General features: G+C 33.7%; 1 protein-coding gene across 1 annotated transcript; it reads left to right on the top strand.

Moving 5' to 3' along the window:
• The first annotated feature begins 3,178 nt into the window (after window positions 1–3,178).
• On the top strand, window positions 3,179–4,105 carry LOC146397777 (olfactory receptor 5K3-like). Its single transcript, XM_084992460.1, has one exon. The coding sequence runs from the start codon at window positions 3,179–3,181 to the stop codon at window positions 4,103–4,105; it is 927 nt and encodes a 308-aa protein (XP_084848586.1).
• The last annotated feature ends 19,190 nt before the right edge of the window (window positions 4,106–23,295 follow it).

Below are 23,295 nucleotides of genomic sequence, written 5' to 3'. Positions count from 1 at the left end.
AGCAGCCCTAGGAAAGGCAAAAGACAAAAAAAAAAGATAGAAAATATTTCTTATTTGAATTGTAGCATACATAGCATTCCATAGACAAACACACACATAAACACATACACGCACACATTTTGTGCCTTGATCTCCTTTCTCTGGTAAGGAAATTGCCTTTCTACGTGCAGGAGCAGGTCATTTTTCTATAAATTGAAGACATTTTTTCATTTTTTCACCTATACCAGGACATATTTTAGAGCTCCCTTATCTGGATCAAGTATCACAAGTGTGTTTCAAACTATGTATTGAAGTTCTGCTACTTTTCAAAATTTCTTGGATTATAATTTTTAATATAGCTTCTATTATATCGTTATTTTCCTTTAAGGAATCCAATATTTTGGTGACATATCACTCTTCTGAATTTTCCATGCCAACATAACTCAAAGACATTTTTTTGGAAGTACAGCTGATGTACAATATTATATTACTATCAGGTGTGCAACATTCAATATTTATATAAATCATTATACATATAAAGTTAATACAAAATATTAGATGTATACCCTTGTAGCTTATGTGTTTTACACGTAGTACTGTGTACTTCTCCATCCTCTAACCCTCTTATAGGCATGCCCATTTCCTCTCCCACTGGTAACTGCTAGTTTGTTCTCTATATCAGAGACTTTGTTTCTGTTTGTTAATATTCCTTAATTTGTTTTATTTTTTTAGATTCCACATAATAATTTGCTTTAAACTCACTGTCTCAGAGGGCATCTTTATGTGTGTTGGCTATGAATTTCCCAACAGAAATACACTGATGTCAGTGCAGGAAAATCCCTCAGGATTTGACAGAAACTTTTACATTAGCATTTTAAGGACCTCATTATTGAATCTAACCTATTTATAGTCACCAATATTCTCATTATTTTAATCCCAAATGTTTTAGGGACCAAGGTTTATATTCTGAAATTCTGGGCAACCGAACACTGCAAACCAAACAAGAGATATTACAAGATTTTTTCCAATGAAATGTAGCTAATGAAAGTATTCAAATGTATTTTTTAGTATTTGTTAATACTTAATATTTATTTATCTGAAGTATTAAGTATTTTTGTTGTTATCTCTGTTATATTTCAATGACTCAGTTATCTTTCCCAACTGAAGGTGGCAGAAAAACCAAGATGAGATTGACACTTCAACTCTCTGACCTTTTCTGATTAAGGCAGAATCTCAAATATACAGGTAAGGACACAAAGTAACTCTGTTAAATAATTCAGGCACTTACGCAGAATTTTTTTTCTAGCTAGGATGAATAATTATGTGGCTTATAATTAATGTTTTATTTATTTATTTAATGTTTTGTTTGTTTATGTCTTTTTAGGGCAACAGTACGGCATATGAAAGTTTCCAGGCTGGGGGTCAAATCAGTGCTGTAGCTGCCAGCCTATGCCACAGGCATGGCAATGTCAGGTCCAAGCTGCATCTGCGACCTACTCTACAGCTCATGGCAACACCAGATTCTTAACCCTCTGAGCAAGTCCAGGGATCAAACCTGGGTCCTCATGGATGATAGTCAGATTCATCTCCACTGTGCTGAGGAACTCCCTCTTTATTAAAAAAAAATACATATATATATATATATATATATATATATATATATATATATATATATATATACATGCCATGAGTAATTTTCTTTCATTCTTTCTTCCTTCCTTTCTTTCTTTTTTTTTTCAGGTCCACACCTATGGTTTATGGAGGTTCCCAGGCTAGGGCTTGAATTGGAGCTGTAGCCACCAGCCTACACCACAGCCATAGCAATGCCAGATCCAAGCCATGCCTGTGAACTTCACCACAGCTCCCAGCAATGCCAGCAATCATTTAACCCACTGAGTGAGGCCAGAGATTAAACCTGCGTCCTCATGGATACTGGTTGGGTTTGTTAGAGCTGAGCCATGACAGGAACTCCCATCTTAGTAGACTCTCATTCAAAATTAAAAGATGCAAACTGCAGAAGAGGTCAATAAGTTTCACTGTAAGGACAACCAATCAAGTCCCTGAGTATCACTAGTAGGATACTGAAAACAGTTTATGTATCACAAGTTGCTGTAGTGACAGTGAGACTGGAATCAAAATCAAATTTTCCACAGAGCATGGTACAGCTCTTATAAGAAATATAAGTCACACTTAACCTCAAAATGCCTCCAGAATCATAAGGAAATTGCGTTTACATGTATGAAAAAAAAAAAACACCATAGACTGTACAAGAGCTATTGTAAACTATTGGGTATATAAGACTAGGTTAAGAGTACAGAAATTGATAGTTAGCATCATCTGGATCATTTAGTTAAAACTTTATTAATTTACCATTCTCCGTAAACTAAGCTTTACATAAAGGAAGAAAGGATGCATATATAAGGGCAAAAATCAACAAGAACAATGACATAGACAGGGTCAGTGTTCATAAAGATGGGTATGGCCCTTGCCAGAAGGATGAAAGAGGTGATAAACAACGCACATTTTATTCTGTAGCTATCTTAGTTTACCTTCTTTATTTTTAAAATTTAATTTCATTGGAATATAGTTGATTTACAACGTTGTGTTGGATTCAGGTGTATAGCAAAGTGAATGAGTCATATGTTTTTAAAACTGAATGTCCTTTCTTTAATCCTTCATGACATTCAGGAAATCCTAAGGGGTAAATATAACATATCTGATCTTTGCTCATTTAAAACATTCACAGCACTGGGAGAGCATATGAAAACTTTTTCCTCAATGAAAATGTTTATCTATACAGGAAAGTTGATTTTAAATCCATCTTAAGGAACTTAACTTGTAAAAACTAACACAGACCTTATTTGAGATGACTAAAACAAACATGAGTTCCATAGATTTATATACCATACTTCCATAAATTCATAAAGACAAAACTCTCCCAATGTAAGCACCCTCCCTGTAATTATCAAAATAGCCTTGTGAGTACTGAGTTACAGGTGTACCGTCATTAAATCTAACATGTTAGAGGAATGAACATTCCCTGGAGTTTGTGTGCCTGTATTACAGGAGATAAGAGGAGGAAATTGAAGGAGAAGCTCTTCTCCTTGTGGTAAAAAGCAAAATTTAAAGGGAAAAATTATACACATTTTAAATTAAATCTTATATCTCCATAATTTCTGTCTCAACAGACAACACAGAGATGACAGAGGATAATCAATCCCTGACAACTGAGTTTATCCTCACAGGATTTAAAGATCTCCCAGAGCTGAGGACCATTCTGTTTCTCGTGTTCCTTACCATCTATCTGATCACCATGGTGGGAAACCTTGGATTGGTGGCAGTGATATTTACAGAGCCTCGTCTTCACACCCCAATGTACATCTTTCTGGGCAACCTCGCTCTGATGGATTCCTGTTGTTCCTGTGCCATTACCCCAAAGATGCTACAGAATTTCTTTTCTAAGGAAGGAATAATTTCCCTCTATGAGTGCATGGCACAATGGTATTTCCTCTGCCTAGCTGAAACTGCAGACTGCTTCCTCCTGGCAGCAATGGCTTATGATCGCTACGTGGCCATCTGCAACCCACTGCAGTACCACACCTTAATGTCAAAGGAACTCTGCATTCAGATGACTATGGGTGTCTACATAGCTGGAAACCTGCATCCTATAATTCATATAGGTTTTCTGTTTAGGCTAACTTTCTGTAGGTCTCATCAAATCAACCACTTCTTTTGTGATGTTCTTCCATTGTTCAGACTCTCCTGTGTTGACCCTTATACCAATGAGTTGATGTTATTTATCTTTGCAGGGTCAATTTCAATCCTCTCTATTACTATAGTAATAATCTCTTACCTTTTCATCCTCTTCACAATTTTCACAATGAAATCCAACAAGGGAAGAGGCAAAGCCTTATCTACCTGTGCATCCCACTTTCTTTCTGTCTCAATATTCTATGGTTCTCTTTTCTTCACGTATATTCGACCAAATTCAGTTAAGAAAGGAGATAAAGATATACCCCTTGCTATTTTTTATACTCTAGTCATTCCCTTGTTAAATCCTTTCATTTACACTCTAAGAAATAGGGAAGTAATAAATGCTATGAAAAAAATTGTAAAGATGTCATAATATTCTGAAATGAATAGCATCCCCTATGAATAATTGATTTTAGTTTGATGAAACTTTACTTTCAACATCAAGGAATACTGGAAAAGTGGAAAATGGCCACTGTATATAAAATATTAAATTACTAAAACGTCTGGGTGATGGTGGCCCTATAGAAGAAGCTTGGCAGTTTTCCTTCTGCTGATTTTTAGAAGAATCTCAGAAGTATAGGTGTTATCTCTTCTCTGAATGTTTGGTAGAATTTGCCTGCATAGCCATCAGGTCTCAGACTTTTGGTTTTTGGAAGTTTTTAAATCACATTTTCAATTTCAGTACTGGCGATTGGTCTGTTCACATTTTGAATATATTCCTGGTTCAGTCATGGTAAAAACTTTTGCACAGGAAAGGAAACCATTAAAAAAAACAAAAAGACAACCCAAAGAATGGTAGGAATATTATTACTTGCTTTGCTTGTTGTTAGGGATACCATGAAACTGGACTGATTCCAAGGTAAGGATTAATATATGCATAGCATTAATAAAAATCCAGAGGTGCTGCTCAAACACAAATGATGCAGGAAACATTAAAATTTAAAATATCTAAACAATAATTTGATGTGCAAAAAATAAAGGAAAATGTATTGTGAATATACTATTAAGTGCAAAGCTAGACATTTCACTACATTGCCTACCAATGTATCAGATATGAATTTTCATGTTTTCCTCAGTTAATATCTCATAATTTGAAATACTAAGAAGCCTGTCCAATTTCATCTATATCATGGAAATGAGCTGGAATTTGAGTTAATGCTGCCTTCCCCCCCACATCCTTGCAGTTGAGAAAATGGAAATTCTTGGAGTCGCCAGTATAGTTCACTGGTAACAAACCCAACTAGTATCCATGAGGATGCAGGTACAATCCCTGGCTTCACTCAGTGAATTAAGGATCCAGCATTGCAGTGAGCTGTGGTGTAGGTTGCAGACATAGCTCCTATCCTGCATTGCTGTGGCTGTAATGTAGCCAGACACCTACAGCTCTGATTCGACCACTAGAGTGAATTACATATTCCTTGGGTGCAGCCCTAAAAAAGACAAAAGAAATAAAGAAAAATTTAAGAAAGGAAGGAAGGAAGGAAGGAAGGAAGGAAGATTTTTTTAGCCTGGAATATTTAGCTCATAAGTAGTATTAGAAGGAAAATGTGCCTTAAAAATAGAAAAAAAATATATTTGGGGGAAAAAAAGGAATGAGTATGACTAGAGTCCATGTCTATGGAAAGGAGTGTGGCACTGGGAAAGGGGATGAGGGAGGTGAACCATGGAATTGAATTAGAAAGCTGACAGAATATTGGTGAGAACTGTCTGTGAATGTAGGGGAAAAGCTGGGAAGCAGGTCAGGTTACTGAGTATCTTAAATGCCACTCTAAGAATCTGAATTTATCTTACAACCATCAGTCACTAAAGTCTTCAGGGAACAGACTAATGTAATGGTACCTTTCAGAAACCTGAACTTGCAATTGACTTACAGCTCTGAAACAAGGAGACTAACTTCAACAAACCATGTATTAGATGAGGAGACCTGAGGCTGGAGATACCCTAAAAGGAGAGGAGTGCACATATATGGGCAAAACTTTAAAGAAAAAAAATGGTAAATTGTAACTGTTAGATAACAAAAGTAAGGCCTATCTTCTTCCTGAATATCAAACATCACATAACTGATTTCATGCCATGAATGCTCAATAAAGTGCCTGACACATTTAGTCATTCAATAAATTATTTCCTTCAAGATATTTTTAATTTAATTGTGTAAGGTAATAGATCATAATCTTATTATTTTTACTTTTCAATGTTTAATAAATACATTTCAACTTGTTTACATTTTCAATATGGTAGATATTGATAGATGTAATCCACATAAACAAAGTTCTTTACATCCTAAGACATTTGGCAAACCAAAGGGAATCTAGATACCAAAAATTTGGGGGAGCACTGAATTTGATGGATACTGTACCTCCTGTATCACCCTCTATTTTACCAGACAAATAGAGGGTAAAACAAATCAATTGATTTGTTTCCCATTAGTAAAGGAATCCTGATTTTTGTTCTGTATTTCTGCAGCACCAACCCCAACCTTTAGCAACAGAGAATTCCAGGGGTCTGTTAAGGGAAGAGTATGTGACTTAGTTGGGGCCAATGAGAAAAAACGTGAGATTTTTCTGGAAGTTTCTGGGAAAAACTGTATCTTTTAAAAGAGATCCCTGAAAAAGTTAGTGTTTGTCCCTCTGACTGTCATGGTGAGTAAATATTAAATTTGCCACAGTCTATGTCCATTTAGCCATCAAGAGAAAAACCAGGGAGATGAACTCGATAAACAATAGAGGGCATAGTGGAATGAATCACAGAGAAACAGATTCAGATAAATTGGCAATAAAACATTCTTATGATTTTATCATCCACAGATATTCTTACTGTTTAAGCCTGTGTGGAAAGGATGTTTTATTTGCAAATGAATAAATATTAAGAGAAATATTCATGGCTCTTGCTTTATCTCTTATTTTTATACTCTGTTTTAATTTAATCCCTAGACATTCCTTTGTTTACAAATAACTTTTCACCTATACAACTATACAGATATTTGTTCAACTATTCAGACAATTATTTGGTTTCACATCCAGTACACAATTTAATTTTATATAACTACACTTTAAAAATATGAGCGGCAGAATTATTCCGTAATTTACCCACAGAAAACTAAGGTAGAGTTCAATAATCAAATCCAGGCTATCTGGCGCCATAATCCATGTTCTTAACCACTAAGTCATACTATACGTGGCATAAAGAAGTAAAAGTAGTATGAGAGGATAATCTTCAAGATTCTCTAACACCACATGCAAAAATAAGTGCAAAGTGGATTAAAGACCTAAATGTTAAGACCAGATACTATAAAACACCTAGAGGAAAAAACAGGCAGAACACTCTTTGACATAAATCACAGCAACATTTTTAGATCTGTCTCCTAGAGTAATGGAAATAAAAATAAACAAATGGGACCTAAGTAAACTTAAAACATTTTACACAGCAAAGAAAACCATAAACAAAATGAAAAGACAACCAACAGAATGCAAGAAAATATTTGTAAATTATGTGACTAAATGAGGTTAATCTCCAAAACATACAGACAGCTCATAGAGCTCAATATCAGAAATAGAAACAATCAAAAAATGGGCAAAAGTTCTAAATAGACATCTCTCCAAAAAAAAAAAAAAGACATACAGATGGCCAAAAGGCACATGAAAAGATGATCAACTTTGGTAATTGTTAAAGAAATGCAAATCAAAACTACTCTTAGGTACTACCTTACACCAGCCAAAATGGCCATTATCAGGAAGTCTGCAAATAATAAATGCCAGAGGGGTGAGGATAAAAAGGAACCCTCTTATACTGTTGTTGGAAATGTATATAGGTACAACCACTATGAAAAACAGTATGCAGGTTCCTCAAACGATTAAAAATAGAACTACCATTAGATCCAGCAATCCCACTCCTAGGCGTATATCCAGGCAAAACCAAAATTTGAAAAGATACAAGCACCCCAATGTTCACTACAGCACTATTTACAATAGCCAGGACATGAAAGCAGATTAAATGTCCAGTGACGGAGCAATGGATAAAGAGGATGTGATATACATACACAATGGGATATTACTCTGCCATAAAAAATAATGAAATAATGCCATTTGCTTCAACATGGATAGACCTGGAGATTATCATACAAAGTGAAGTTAGTCAGAAGGTGAAGGAAAACAACACATGCTATCACTTACATGTAGAATGTTAAAAAAGGATAAAAAACAAACTTACTTGCAGAAGAGAAACAGACACATACCCTTTGAAAATAAACTTATGGTTACCAAAGAGAATAGGTGGGATGGGAGGAGGGATGGACTGGGGGTTTGGAATTGGCATATACACACTGTGGTAGATGGAATGACTGGCCAATGCGGACCTACTGTATAGAACCTGGAACTCCACCAAATATTCTATGATAACCTATATGAATATGTGTACAAGTAGAAATGAAACACTTTCTTGTACAGCAGAAATTTTCATAACATTGTAGATCAACTACAATTCAATAAACTCTAAAAAATAAAAAATAAAAAAATAGGAGTCCCTGTAGTGACTCAATGGTACTGAATCTGACTAGCCTCCATGAAGACTCAGGTTCGATCCTTGGCCTCACTTGCTGTGAGCTTTGATACAGGTCACAGATGCAGCTTGGATCCCTTGTTGCTGTGGCTATGGTGTAGGCCAGCAGCTCCAGCTCCAATTTGACCCCTAGCCTATGAACCTCCATGTGCTGCAGGTGCAGCCCTAAAAAGACAAAAAATAAAATAAAATAGAAGAGAATAAAATAAAATAAATTAAAATAAAAATCTTCAAATAATAAATGAAATCAGGGAAAGATAAACATGTACTTAAGGTATATAGAATTATGCATAGGAGATTTGTCTAGACACTTGATATTTTTATTTATTCATAAATACATATTTATATATATTTAAACATTTAATCATTTACTTATGTTAGTAGGGATTCACAGATACTTATTTCTTACTTTGACATATAACCAAGCACTACTTTATTAATTTTCTTGCTCATATCATTTCAGATTTGCCCATTGTGAGATGGTTCTTTTAGTTTCTGTATCCCTTTGTTGTACACCTATCATTCTCTATATGGCATAGTTTTTTTTGTTTGTGTAGCATCCTTTTTTTCTATTTCATTTTGGGAGGTTCTTTTCCCTTTTTTTTTTTTTCCTTTTTTTTTTCCTTTTTTTGTTGTTTTAGTTTTTGTTTCTGTTTTGTTTTTGTAGGGCCCCACCTGTCACATATGGAAGTTCCCAGGCTTGGATTTGAATCAGAGATGTAAGTGCCACCCTATATGCTACAGCCACAGCAGTGCCAGGACCAAGCCACATCTATGGACTATGAGACAGCTCATGGCAATGACAGATCCTTGACCCATTGAGTGAGACCAGGGATAGAACATGAATCCTCATGGATACTAATTGGGCTCTTAACCCTCTGAGCCACAATGGAAACTCCTGGTTTTCTGTTTCATGTTTTTTGCTGTTTTTTTTTTTTAACTTTCTTGTATTACAAGATGCTCCAGGCTTATGTTAACATTTTTTGTGTCATAGTCTCAAAATCAGTAATTCCTCTAAAAATCTCTAGTTCCTCCTATTGGGTCACAGTATTAGAAACCATGATTAGGGCAATATATATGTTGACTGTTTCTGCAATGTCATTGCTTCTAAGCCTCACAAGTGGCACAGTAACTCATAGTTTCTATAGTAAGTCTTGCACTTGGGTAGTGTGAGCCCTCCAACTTTTTCTTCAGTGTTGTGTGGGAAATTTCTATCCTTTGCCTTTCCATACAAACTTTACAGTCAATTTTGTAATTCTGAATAATAGTGCTTAGAAGATTCATGTAAGTTTGTGTGTGGATATATGTTTTCATTTTTCTTCTGTATATAACTTGGAGTCAAAGTGCTGTGTCATCTACATTTATCCTTTTGAGGAACTGCTATACTATTTTCCAAAGGAGCTCTACAATTTCATATTCAAAACATCAAGTCATGAAGTTTCAAAATTTTGCACATTTGCAGCTGCACTTGTTCATGGCTCTTTGTCTTATTACAGCTTTACATTTTGGGTAAAGTGATATCTCACTGTGGTCCTGATTGATTCCCTTGATGGGAATAATGTTGAGCATATTGTCACATACTAGTGGTAACTTCTTTGGAGAAATGACTATTAAGAATCCTTTGCCATTTTTATAATGGTGTTGTGATTTTATTATTATTGATTAGTAACAGTTCTTTATATTTTACATATACAAATTCACTTTCAAATTTATGATGTCCATATATTTTTCTCTCATTTTACTGGTCCTCTTTCACTTTTTTGATGGTGTCCTCCAAGGCAAAAAAGTTCAATTTTGATGAAATCTAATTTGATAAATATATTTCTATGCTTTTGCGATCATATTTAAGGAACTGTTAAAACAATGTCACAAACATTTACATCTATGTGTTTCCTAAGAGTTTTATACTTTTAGCTTTTACTATTTTGATATTTATCAAATTCCATGAATTTGCATTTAGGTTTGGAAATAGAGCCAACTTTATTCCTTTACCTGTGGATATTTCACTGCCCAGCAGCATGTGTTGGAGAGATATTTTTTCTGTACTTAAAACCTTAGCTTCCTTGTCGAAAAATCAACAGACCATAGTTGGAAAGTTCATTTTAGGACTCATACCTATTTTATGAAGTTGATCCTTATGCCAGTATAAATCTCTTCTAATTACTGTAGTTTTTTAGTAGGTTTTAAAAACAGAATGTGTGAGTTCCTCTCCTTTACTTTTATATTTATTTATCTGTTTTTTATTTTTAGGGATGTACCCACAACACATGGAAGTTCCCAGATTAGGGGTCAAATTGGAGCTGCAGGTGCTGGTCTGCACAACAGCCACACCACTACCAGATCCAAGCTGTGTCTGTGACATACAGCACAGCTCTCGAATATGCCAGATCATTAACCCACTGAGTAAGGCCAGGTATCAAACCCATGTCCTCTTGGATCTAGTCAATTTCATTACCACTATGCTACAACAAGATTCCTTTTTTTTTTCTCTTTATTCTTCTTATTCAAGATTGTTATGGATATTTTGAGCCCATATGAATTTTAAGATCAGGTTTTCAGTTTCTGCGAAAAAAACAAGCTGAGATTTTAATAGGTATTACCCTTGAATTTGTAGATCAATGTGGGGTATTCTGCCATTTTAACAGTATGAAGTCTTTGATCCACGGACCTAAGATTTGCTACCATTTATTTATACCATCTTTATAAATTAATTTCTTTCAACAATGTGTTATAATTTCAGTATAATTTTTATGCTTCTTTGGTTAGATTTGTTCCTAAATATTTTCTTCTTTTCAATGCTACTGAAAATGGGATTGAAACTTCAAAATTTCTTTTTGGGGCTTGCCTTTGTAAAAGTATAAAACACAATAAATATGAATGTATCAATCCTGTTTCCCTATAAGCTTACCGGCTTCCTAGTTCTAACAGTTTTTTAGTTGCCTCCTTAGGATTTTCAATAAACAGGATTATGTCATCTGAAAAAAAAAAGAGGTAAATTTTCACTTCTTCCTTTCAAATTGGATGGCTTTTATGCCATATTTTGCCTAGTTGCCCTGGCTTCAGTTTAATACTGAGCTGAAGTGGCAGGAACAGATTTCCTCATCTTGTTCCTAATCTTAGGAGAAAGATTTGTTTTCCACTATTGAATATTATGTTAGCTGTGAATTTTGCCTAACGTCCATTTGTCACATTGAGGGAGTTCCCTTCTATTTCTATCTTCTTCAGTGTTTTTTTTTTTTTAATAAAAAAAAGGTGTTGACTTTTGTTGAACACTTTTTCTACCTCTTTTGCAATGGTGCACTATTTTTTGTCTTTAATCTACTGATTTGGTGTGTTATATTAATAGCTTTTGGAAAGTAAATTCAAATTTTATCCCTAGAATAAATCTCACCTGATTATAACATATATCTGTTTTTATGTTTCTGGTTTACTAGTATTTTATTAAGCATTTTGTAAAAGTATTTGGAACACAGATTGATCAATATTTTTCTTATGATATATGTCCAGTTTGGGTATCAGAATAATTTTGGCCTCAATGAATTAAGTGGGCAATGTTTCTTCTACTTAGTATTTCAAGATTTTGTGAAGTATTGATGCTAACAAGTCTTAAAGGTTTATAGAATTCAACAGCAAAGCCCTTTAGGCCTGGGCAGTTATATTTGGGTATATTTATAAAATATGAATTAAATATCTTGGTATGAGAATATTACAATTTTATTTTTCTTCTTGAATCAATTTTGGTAATTCCTGTCTTTCAAGGAATCTGTACATTTTATCATAGTTTTCTACTTCGTTGTATAGAATTATCCATAGTATTTCTCATAAACCATTTCATTTCTATAAACTTGACATAATAAATGACCTCTCTTTCATTTCTGAATTTGGTAATTTAAGTTCTGTCTTTCATCAGTTAGCTAAATAAGGGCTTGCCAATTTTGTTAATCTTTTCAAAGAACCAACTTGGATACATCATTATTCCCTATGGCTTTTCTATTCTCTGTTCCATTAACTTATTCTATAGTATCTCTATTTCTTCCTCATTTTTGCTTTGGTCTTAGTTTGCTCCTATATTCCTTTAATGGGAAGAGTACATAATTAATTTCAAATTTTGTACTCTCTTCATAACAGAGACAATTACACTATAAATTTCCTTCTAAGCTTTGCTTTAGTTCCATTCAATAAATTTAGGTTTATTCTGTGTTTATTTCCAGTATCTCAGAGTATTTTCTACATTTCCTATGATTTCTTCTAAGAACCATTGATTATTTAGGAGTACACTCTGTAATCTCCACATATTTACGAGCTTCTCTGATTTTTGAATAGTTTCTATTACAAATGGATGTTGGAACTCTTGAAATGCTATGATTTTCTATGATCATTTGATATAATCAAAGGTGGCTTCTTTATCCTATATTTGTGAAGTGTATTTTTGCCTCTCTGTAGTCAATTCAAATAGAGTAAGTAGAAAGGGTAGAGTTTCAGTTAGGTATATCTATTAAACATACACTTCAAGAATTTCCAATTCTTTTATTTCTCATATTTTCATGGTTGAAAAAAAATTCTAAGAATCATCTAGAACAATGAATTCTCTCTGAACTTTTAAAAATATTGTAGAATGAGTGAAACCCAAGCAAAATAATAGGTGGTCAAAATATGCAAGGAGATTTAAGAAACTAAATAAATAGATAGGAATAAACCCAAACTGCTTAAAATTTCAGAATGTAATAAATATGTAGTTTCAAGTCAATATGCATATGATGATGTTCGGACAAGTATCCTTTTATTGAGAAAAAATGATCCTAATTCCCATGTAATCTCAGAATATATTTAATGTGACCTAAAAATGTAATAATCAATATTAAATACAAATAGTAGAATAAATACTCTTGAGAAAAGAAAAATTTATTATCAAAACACCAAGTCTCAATATCATAAACATAATAACTGATATATATGATTTTCCTGACCATCACTTGTTTGACCTCAACTCATTTCCCAACTCCCTCACTTCTCCTGACCATCACCCATTTGACCTCAACTCATTTCCCAACTTCCTCACTTTTGTTTTACAATTAGTGAACAATGTAAACTCTATTTACCAGAATCCTATTCAAATGGCTTCTGGCAATATTTTCACAATATGGGGCATTTATATTTAACTTGAGAGTGAGTGGTAAATAAACCACAATATTTCTCCCCTCTTTCTCTGGTATAGGTGGTATCTCCAGTATAGGCTGCATCTCCCAGCTTCTGCAGGAAAACTGTTAATATGGTTGTTCATGTGGTTCTGTGAACACCACATATGTCTGTAGAAGCTTCCTACCCTGAGTAATCTCTTGGTTGCAGATGATTCCCTATTTGACTTTTTTAATAATGATTTTTTTCTTCAATTATAGCTGGTTTACAGTATACTGTCAATATTTGACTGTACAGCATGGTGACCCAATTACAGATACATGTACACATTCTTTTTTCTCACATTATCATGCTCCATCATAAGTGACCAGACATAGTTCCCAGTGCTACACAGCAGGATCACATTTCTAATCTATTCCAAAGGCAACAGTCTGCACCTATTAACCCCAAGCACCCCACCCATTCCACTCTCTCTCACTCCCCCTTGGCAACCACAAAACTTTTCTCTAAATCCATGAATTTATTTTCTGTAGAAAGGTTCATTTGTGCCATATATTAGATTCCAGATATATGTGATATCATATGGTATTCGCCTTTCTCTTTCGGACTTACTTCACATAGTATGAGAGTCTCTATTTCCATCCATGTTGCTACAAATGGCACTATTTTGTTCTTTTTTATGGCTGAGTATCATTCCATTGTGTATATATACCACATCTTCCTAATCCAATCCTCTGTCAGTGGACATTTGGGTTGTTTCCATGTCTTGGCTATTGTGAATAGTGCTGCAATGAACATGAGGGTGAATGTGTCTTTTTCAAGGAATGTTTTGCTGGATATATGCCCAAGATTGCTGGGTCATATTGTAGTTCTGTGTATAGCTTTCTAAGATACCTCTGTACGGTTCTTCACAGTAGTTGTACAAGCTTGCATTCCCATCAACAGTGCAGCATGGTTCCCTTTTCTCAACACCCCCTCCAGCATTTGTTATTTGTGAACTTATTAATTATGGCCATTCTCATGGAGACTAAACAACATGCCACTAAAAAACCAATGGTTCCAAATGAAATTAAAAAATACCTCAAGACAAATGATAATGAAGATATAACCCCTCAAAATTTATGGGATGCTGCAAAAGCTGTGCTCAGAAGGAAATTCATAGCAATATAGGCCTTCCTCAAAAAAGAGGAAAAAATCTCAAATTGACAACTTAACCTAGCACCTAAATGAATTATAAAAAGATGAACAAAAAAAATAAAATCAGCAGAAGGAAGGAAATAAAAAGATAAGAGAGGAAATCAAAAAAATAGAAATTCAAAAAGAAATAGAAAAAAAATCAATAAAACCAAGAGCTTGTTCTTAGAAAAGTAAACATAGTCAACAAACATCTGGCTAGAATCAACATGAAGAGGAGAGAAAAAAACCCAACAAAAAAAAATAAGAAATTAAAAAGGAGAAGTCACAACAGATATTACAGAAATACAAAAAAAAAAAAACATGAGAAATACTACGAAAAATTGTATGCTAACAAATTTGACAACCTAGAAGATATGGACAATTTTCTAGAGACTTACAGCCTGCCAAAGCTGAATCAAGAAGAAATAGATCAACTGAACAGACTGATCACTAGAAATGAAATTGATATGTCATAAAAACAGTCCCTACAAATTCAAGTCCAGGACCAGATGGCTTCACAAGTGAATTCTACCAAACATTCAAAAGGAAATTATACCCATCCTCCTTAAAATGTTTCAAAAAGTTAAAGAATATGGAACACTCCCAAAGACATTCTATGATGCCACAATCACCTTAATTCCAAAATCAGACAAAGATACCACCAAAAAAGAAAATTATAGGCCAATATCTTCAATGAATACAGACACAAAAATTCTCAACAAAATGTTAGCCACCATAATCCAACAACATATCAAAAAGATCGTACACTGTGACCAGGTGAGATTCATCCCAGGTTCACAAGGAGGGTCAACATATGCAAATCAATCAACATCATACACCACATTAACAAAGAAAAGACAAAAACCACGTGGTCACCTCAATAGATGCAGAGAAATCCTTTGAGAAAGTCTAACATCCATTCACAATAAAAACTCTTACCAAAGTGGGTATAGAGAGAACATTTCTTAACATAATCAAAGCCATTTATGACAAACACACAGCAAATATAACACTCAATGGAGAAAAGCTGAAAGCCTTCCCACTAAAATCTGGAACAAGTCAAGGATGCCCACTCTCACCACTGTTATGCAACATAGTATTGCAAGTCCTAGCCACAGCAATCAGACAAACAAATGAAATAAAAGGCATCCAAATAGGAAGAGAAGAGGTAAACACTCACTATATGCAGATGACATGATACTATATATAGAAAACCCTAAGGACTCAACACAAAAACTACTTGAACTGATCAACAAATTCAGGAAAGTAAAATCATATAGTATTAACATTCAGAAATTAATCACATTTCTGTATACTAACAATGAAATATGAGAAAAGGAATACAAAAATACAATACCTTTTAAAATTGTACCCCCAAAAATCAAATACTGGGGAATACACCTAACGAGAAGGTGAAAAAACTATATGCTGAGAAATTATAAAACATTAATGAAGGAAATTAAAGAATATGTAAATAAATGGAAAGATATTCCATGTTCCTGGATTGGGAAAATCAATATTGTAAAAATGGCCATACTACCCAAAGCAATCCACAGATTCTATGCAATCCCTATCAAATTACCCATGATATTTTTCACAGAAATAGAACAAATCATCCCAAAATTTATATGGAACCACAAAAGAGCCAGAATTGCCAAACCAATCCTGAGAAACAAAAACCAAGCAGGGGGCATAACTCTCCCAGACTTCAAGAAATATTACAAAGCCACAGTCATCAGGACAGTGTGGTACTGGTACCAAAACAGACAGACAGACCAATGGAACAGAATAGGGAACCCAGAAATAAACCAGAAACCTATAGTCAATTAATCTTTGACAAAGGAGGCAAGAACATAAAATGGGAAAAAGATAATCTTATAAGCAAGTATGGCTGGGAATCCTGGACAGCTGCATACAAATCAATGAAACTAGAAAACACCCTCATGCCATACCCAAAATAAACTCAAAATGGCTTTACAGACTTAAGTATAAGACAAAACACCATCAAACTCCTGGAAGAGAACATTCTCTGACATCAACCTCATAAATGTTTTCTCAGGTCAGTGTGCCAAAGCAACAGAAATAAGAGCAAAAATAAACCAATGGGATCTAATCAAACTGGCATGCTTTTGTACAGCAAAGGAAACCAAAATGAAACCAAAAAGACAACTTACAGAATGGGAGGAAACAATTTCAAATGATGCAACTGTCAAGAGCTTAATCTGTAGAATATACAAACAATTTATACAACTCAACAGCAAAAAAGCCACCAACCCAATGGAAAAATGGACAAAAGACCTGAATAGGCATTTCTCCAAAGAAGATACACAGATGGCCAACAAGCACATGAAAAAATGCTCAACATCCCTGATTATTAGAGAAATGCAAATCAAAACTGATACCTGTCAGAAACTCCATCATGAATAAGTCCTATTTTTACTTTTTGCTTTTACAACCCCTTGGAACAGTTCACTAAACTAAACTTTCTTTTTAACTAGCATACAAAGCCTGTTGTCCTGAGTTGATCCTCTTACAATTACTATGTAAAAGGTTAATACTTTTACATAATAATGAAACAAACAAAACAGCAGAGTTAACACCCAAATTAAAAATATGAGATATTAAGATACTTATTGTGGAAAGAAACACCTTACCATCTTAACTGCATAAGGAGTTCTCATAAAGCAAACATCTGATAGAAGAAGGACCAGCAGACATTCAAACAATTCAATGTCCAATAAATTTAAAAATCTGTACTTATTTCAGTTTAAATTAAGAAAATTAAAACATTGCAGTTTTATTTATTTTACTTTTAGTGGGTGATAGGAAAGAAGAGCTATTCATTTGGCAAATATTAAAAAGATGATAGCCACTTTGTTGGGAGAATAATGGAGCACAGAGAAATTCAAGATTGCTGTAATCTTTGAGGAGGACAATTTAACAAAATAAATTAAAACCCTTCCTAATTCTCCTGCACCTTGATCCCTATTGCCCTTTTGTAATGGACCAGAGATCAAGAATATCTTTAAATAGGTAATATTTAGTAGTTTGTCCATGATTTTTAAAAATGGTATTAAGCAAAATATTCATCAAAAAAGAAGGGAGTTTAAAATGATGCATAAAGTTTCAAGGCAAACAAAAAACAAAAATCTAGAAATAATACAGGCACAGGAATCAAAGCATGTCACTACAGAAAATCATCAATCGCAAATGAAGAGAGCAATAGAAGAACAAGGAACAAAGGAAATACAACATTCAGGAAAAATATGACTATATTTTTAAGTCTTTAGCTTTCAATAATTACTTTAATGTAAATAGATGAAATTGTCTAAACAAAAAATTGTAGAGTTTTTGTTTTTATTTCCATTACTCTTGGAGGTGGATCAAAAAAGATATTGACTGCTATTTCTATCAGGGCGTGTTATGCTTAGGTTTTCCTATAGGAGTTTTATAGTATCTGGCCTTCGGTTTAGGTCTTTAATCCATTCTGAGTTTATTTTCATGTATGATGTTAGAGAATAATTTTTTCAGGTAGCTGTCTAGTTTTCCCAGCACCAATTATTGAAAAAACTTTCTTTTCTCCATTGCCTATTCTTGATTCCAATGTCAAGATTAGTTGGCCGTAGGTGCTTGGGTTAATCTCAGAGTTTTCTATCGTGTTCCACTGATCTATATATCTTTTTCTGTGCTAGGCAAAGAATGTTTTGATTACTATAGCTTTCTAGTATAGTCTGAAGTCTGGGAGCCTGATTCTTTCAGTCCTGGTTTTCTTTCTCAATATTACTTTAGCTATTTGAGGTCTCTTGTGTTTCTATACAAATTTAAAAAAATATTTATTACAGGTCTGGGAAAAATGCCATTTATAATTTGATTGCATTGTGTAGTACAGTCATTTTGGTAATACTGATTCTTCCAATCCAAGATCATGGTGTATTCTTCCATCTGTTATGTCATCTTTATTTTCTTTCATCAGAGTCTAGTAGTTTTCAGGGTACAGGTCTTTTGCCTCTTTAGGAAGGCTTATTCCTAAGTTTTGTTTTTTTTTTGGCATGATGGTAAATGTGATTATCTCCTTAATTTCTCTCTTATCCTTCATTGTTAGTATATAGGAATGCAAAAAAATTCTGTTTATTAATTTTGTATCCTGCAGTTTTATTGGGTGACTATCAACAGAGGAATGGATAAAGATGAGGTACATATATGCAATGGAATATACTCAGCCATAAGAAAGAATGAAATGATGCCATTTGCAGCAGTGTGGAAGGACCTTATTTAACTGAAGTAAGTCAGACAAAGACAAAAATATGATACCACTTATATGTGGCATTAATAGAATGATACAAAAGAACTTATTTATAAAACAGGACAAACTCAAAGGTTTCAAAATAAAAGTTGGGGTTACCAAAGGCAAAAACATGAGGGGGTGAAATATAGGGACAACAGGATTAACACAAACACACTACTATATATATACTAGAAAACTAACTTGGACCTACTGTACAGCACAGGGAGAATGTTCTGTAATAAACTATTTGGAAAAATAATGGATACATGCTTAAGTGGATTCACTTTACTGTAAACCTGAAGCTAATACAACACTGTCAATCAACTGTATACCAATAAATGTTTTTATATGATGTAGAGTATCTAAAGGAATTTTAAATATAAGAACCATTTAGTGCTATTTTCAGCAACATGAATGCAACTAGAAATTATACTAAATTAAATAAGTCAAAAAGAGAATGACAATTACCATATGATATCATTTAGATGTGGAATCTAAAATATGGCACCAATGAACATATTTGTAAAAAAGAAACATACTCACAGACATAGAGAACAGAATTGTTTTTGCCAAGGGGGAGTGAAAAGAGTGAGATGGATGAGGAATTTGGGGTAAGTAGATACAAATTACTACATTTAGAATAGATAAACCACAAGGTCCTACTGTATAGTGCAGGGAACTATATCCAGTCCTGAATTAAACCATAAATAATAATGCCCTGAGAACTTCCATAAGCTACACATGTGGTCTTAAATAGAAAAGAAAAATAAATCAAATTGTATAGACAGTTTCCTCGGCCAGAGGTGCAGGCAAAACTGGACAGATGCATGTAAATCAATGAAACTAGAACACAACCACATACCATGCACAAAAATAAATCCAAAATGGCTTAAATATTAAACATAAGACATCACACAATAAACTCCCACAAGAGAATATCATCAAAACATTCTCTGACATTAAGTCATACAAATGTTCTCTTGGGTCAGTCTCCCAAGTCAATAGAAATAAAAACAAACATAAACAAGTGGGACTTAAGCATACAACATTTTGCACAGCAAAGGAAACCATTTTAAAAAATTAAAATACAACCTATGAATGAGAGAAATGAGAGAAAATGAGTAATGAGAGAAAAAGGTTTCAAATGAGACAACAAATAAGGGCCCAAATATACAAACAACACATACAACTCAATGACAAAAAACAAACAAACAAACAAACCACAGTCTCATGAAAAAGTGGTCAGAAGAGCTAAATCGACATTTCTCCAAAGAGGACACACAGAGGGCCAATAGGCACATGAGAAAATGCTCAACATCACTAATTATTAGAGAAATGTAAACCAAAACTACAGTGAGGTACCACACACATCAGTCAGAATGGACATCATTAATAAGTCTACAAACAACAAATGCTAAAAAGGGAGTGGAGAAAAGAGAACCCTAATACACTGTTTGGGGATATGTAAATTGGTATAACCACTATGGAAAACACTATGAGGGTTCCTCAGAAAACTGAAAATAGAACTATCATATGATCCAACAATACCACTCTTGGGCATGTAGCTGGGAAAAATTACAATTCAAAAAGATACACATACCAATATGTTCATAGCAGCACTATTCATGACAGCCACAGGATCTTCATCTGTTGATGGACATGGAAGAAAACTAAATGTCCATCAACAGATGAATGGATTAAGAAGATATGGTACATACATATAGTGGAATACTAATCATCCATTAAAAAATAACAAAACAATGTCATTTGTAGTAACATGGATGGAACTAGAGCTTCTCATACTAAGGGAAGTAACTCAGAATGAGAAAGACAGATACTATACAATATCACTTATATGTGGAATCCAAAATATGGCACAAATGAGGCTATATACAAAACAAAAATAGACTCATGGACATAGAGAACAGATTTATGCTTGGCAAGGGGAGAGGGGAAAAATGGCATTGATGGGAATTTGGGGGCTGGTAGATGCCAACTATTACATTTAGAATAGATAATACTGTATAGCACAAGGAACTATATGCATTATTTTGGGATAGACCTTGATGGAAGATAACATGTGAAAAGGAATTTGATACATATAATATGAATTATATATCCTATATAGGTATGACTATTGCAAACTATGCAAACTATTACATTTAGATTGGATAATCAATGAGGTCCTACAGAGAACAATATCCAGCCTTTGTGATAGACCAAGATGGAAGATAACATAAGAAAGGAAATATATATATACATATATATATGTATGTATGTATGTGTATATATATATATATATGTATGTATGTATGTATATATATATATATGTATATATATATATGTACAACTAGGTCATTATTCTTTATAGCAGAAATTTCCACAACACTGTAAGTCAGCTATACTTTAAATAAATGAAAGGTAATAGAAACTATCAATGTGGCTAAGAGGTGATTTAAAAATAAAGATAAATAAAACAGACAATCTTTTAGCTAGACTGAACAAGAGAAAAAGAGACAGGAACCAAATACACAATGGAATACTACTCAGCCATAAAAAGAATGACATAATGCTATTGCAGCAACATGGATGGAACTAGAGAATCTCATACTGAGTGAAATCAGCCAGAAAGACAAAGACAAATACCATATGATATCACTTATAACTGGAATCTAATATCCAGCACAAATGAACATCTCCTCAGAAAAGAAAATCATGGACTTGGAGAAAAGACTTGTGGCTGCCTGATGGGAGGGGGAGGGAGTGGGAGGGATCAGGAGATTGGGTTTATCAGACACAATTTAGAATAGACTTACAAGGAGATCCTGCTGAGTAGCATTGAGAACTTTGTCTAGATACTCATGTTGCAACAGAACAAAGGGTGGGGAAAAAATGTAATTGTAATGTATACATGTAAGGATAACTTGATCCCCTTTCTGTACAGTGGGAAAATAAACAAAAAAGAAAACCACATTAAAAAAAAAGAAATGAATGAAAAGATATTACAGGTGATACCACAGAGAAACAAATTATTATAAGAGACTATAATGAGAAATTTCTATACACACTGGACAATCTAAAAGAAATTGCAAAATTTCTAGAAATATATAACCTACCCATATTGAATCATGAAGAAATAGAAAACCTTAATAGGATGATTGATTACTAGAAAAGAGATTAAATCAGTAATCAAAACCCCCCAAAAAAACAAAATCCAGCACAGCATGGATACACTGGTAAATTCTTCCAAACTTTTAAAAAATAGTTAATATCAACTTTTCTTAAACTCTCACAAAAACAGAAGACAAGGGAATACTTCCAAACTCATTTTCCAAGAACACTTTTGGTGTCATTACTCTGAAACTTAAACTAGATAAGGACAGCACAAGAAATGATAGTAACAAGCCAGTATGTCTGATAAACACGGATGCAAAATCAGCAACAAAATATTAGCAAACTGTATTCAACAATACAATAAAAAGATAGTATATCATATAAGAATGGGATTTATTCTACAGATGCAAATATGATTCAACACCCACAAATTAATCAATGTGATACACAACATTAACAATAATAATCATCTCAATAAATGCAGAAAAAAGAAAAATCCAATATCCATTTGTAATAAAATATCTAAACAAAGGTGGCAAATAGGGGCTGCCCCTCAACATGATGAAAGTCAAATATGACAGACCTATAGTTAAGGGATACAGAACAGTAAAACTATTAAACCTCTGCCTCTGACTTCAGGACCAAGATAAGGATGTGCACCCTTGCTAACTTTCAATAAACACAGTATTCCTAACCACAGTAATTAAACGAGAAAAAGAAACACAGACCTCGAAATCTAACAGGAAGTAGTAAAAACAACATTTGCAGATGAAATGAAATTATAGACAGGAAAATTAAGAAATCCCACCTAAAAACAGTTAGAACTAATAAGCTAACTGAGAAAAGTTGTAGGATACAAAATCAATAAACAAAAATCAGCTTTGTTTCTAGCAACTAATAAAAAGTATTACCAGAAAGAGAAATCTGATTACAAAAAAAATGTATATATCACATATAACTGCAAAACACAAAGTAAAATACCTTGGAATAAATTAAAGAAAGTGGTCAATGATCTGTAAATGGAAAACTATAAGAGGTTGATGAAAAAGGCTAAAGAAAACATAAATAAATGGAAAGATGCTCTGGGCTCATGAATTGGAATTATTCTTATAACCATTATAAAGGCCATGCTTCTCAAAGCAATCTACAGATTCAAAGCAACACCTATAAAAATACCAATGGCATTTCTCACAGAAGTATACACACAATCCTAAAATATGTGTGACACTACAAATGATCCCAAACATCCAAGGCAATCTTTTCCTTTAATTTTATTTTATGGCTGCACTCATGACATA

Source organism: Sus scrofa, chromosome 13 (genome assembly GCF_054392235.1).
Source record: "Sus scrofa isolate SSC_HxYL_T2T_F1_AM1 chromosome 13, Sscrofa_HxYL_maternal_Yorkshire_Landrace_v2.0, whole genome shotgun sequence".
Taxonomy (NCBI): domain Eukaryota; kingdom Metazoa; phylum Chordata; class Mammalia; order Artiodactyla; family Suidae; genus Sus; species Sus scrofa.
The sequence above is the reverse complement of the archived record's forward strand: the minus strand, read 5'-3'. Positions and strand labels throughout refer to the sequence as shown.

What these genes read in the sequence shown, in the direction of transcription:
- LOC146397777 (XM_084992460.1), top strand. Translation starts at nt 3,179, where the DNA reads ATGACAGAGGATAATCAATCCCTGACAACTGAGTTTATCCTCACAGGA.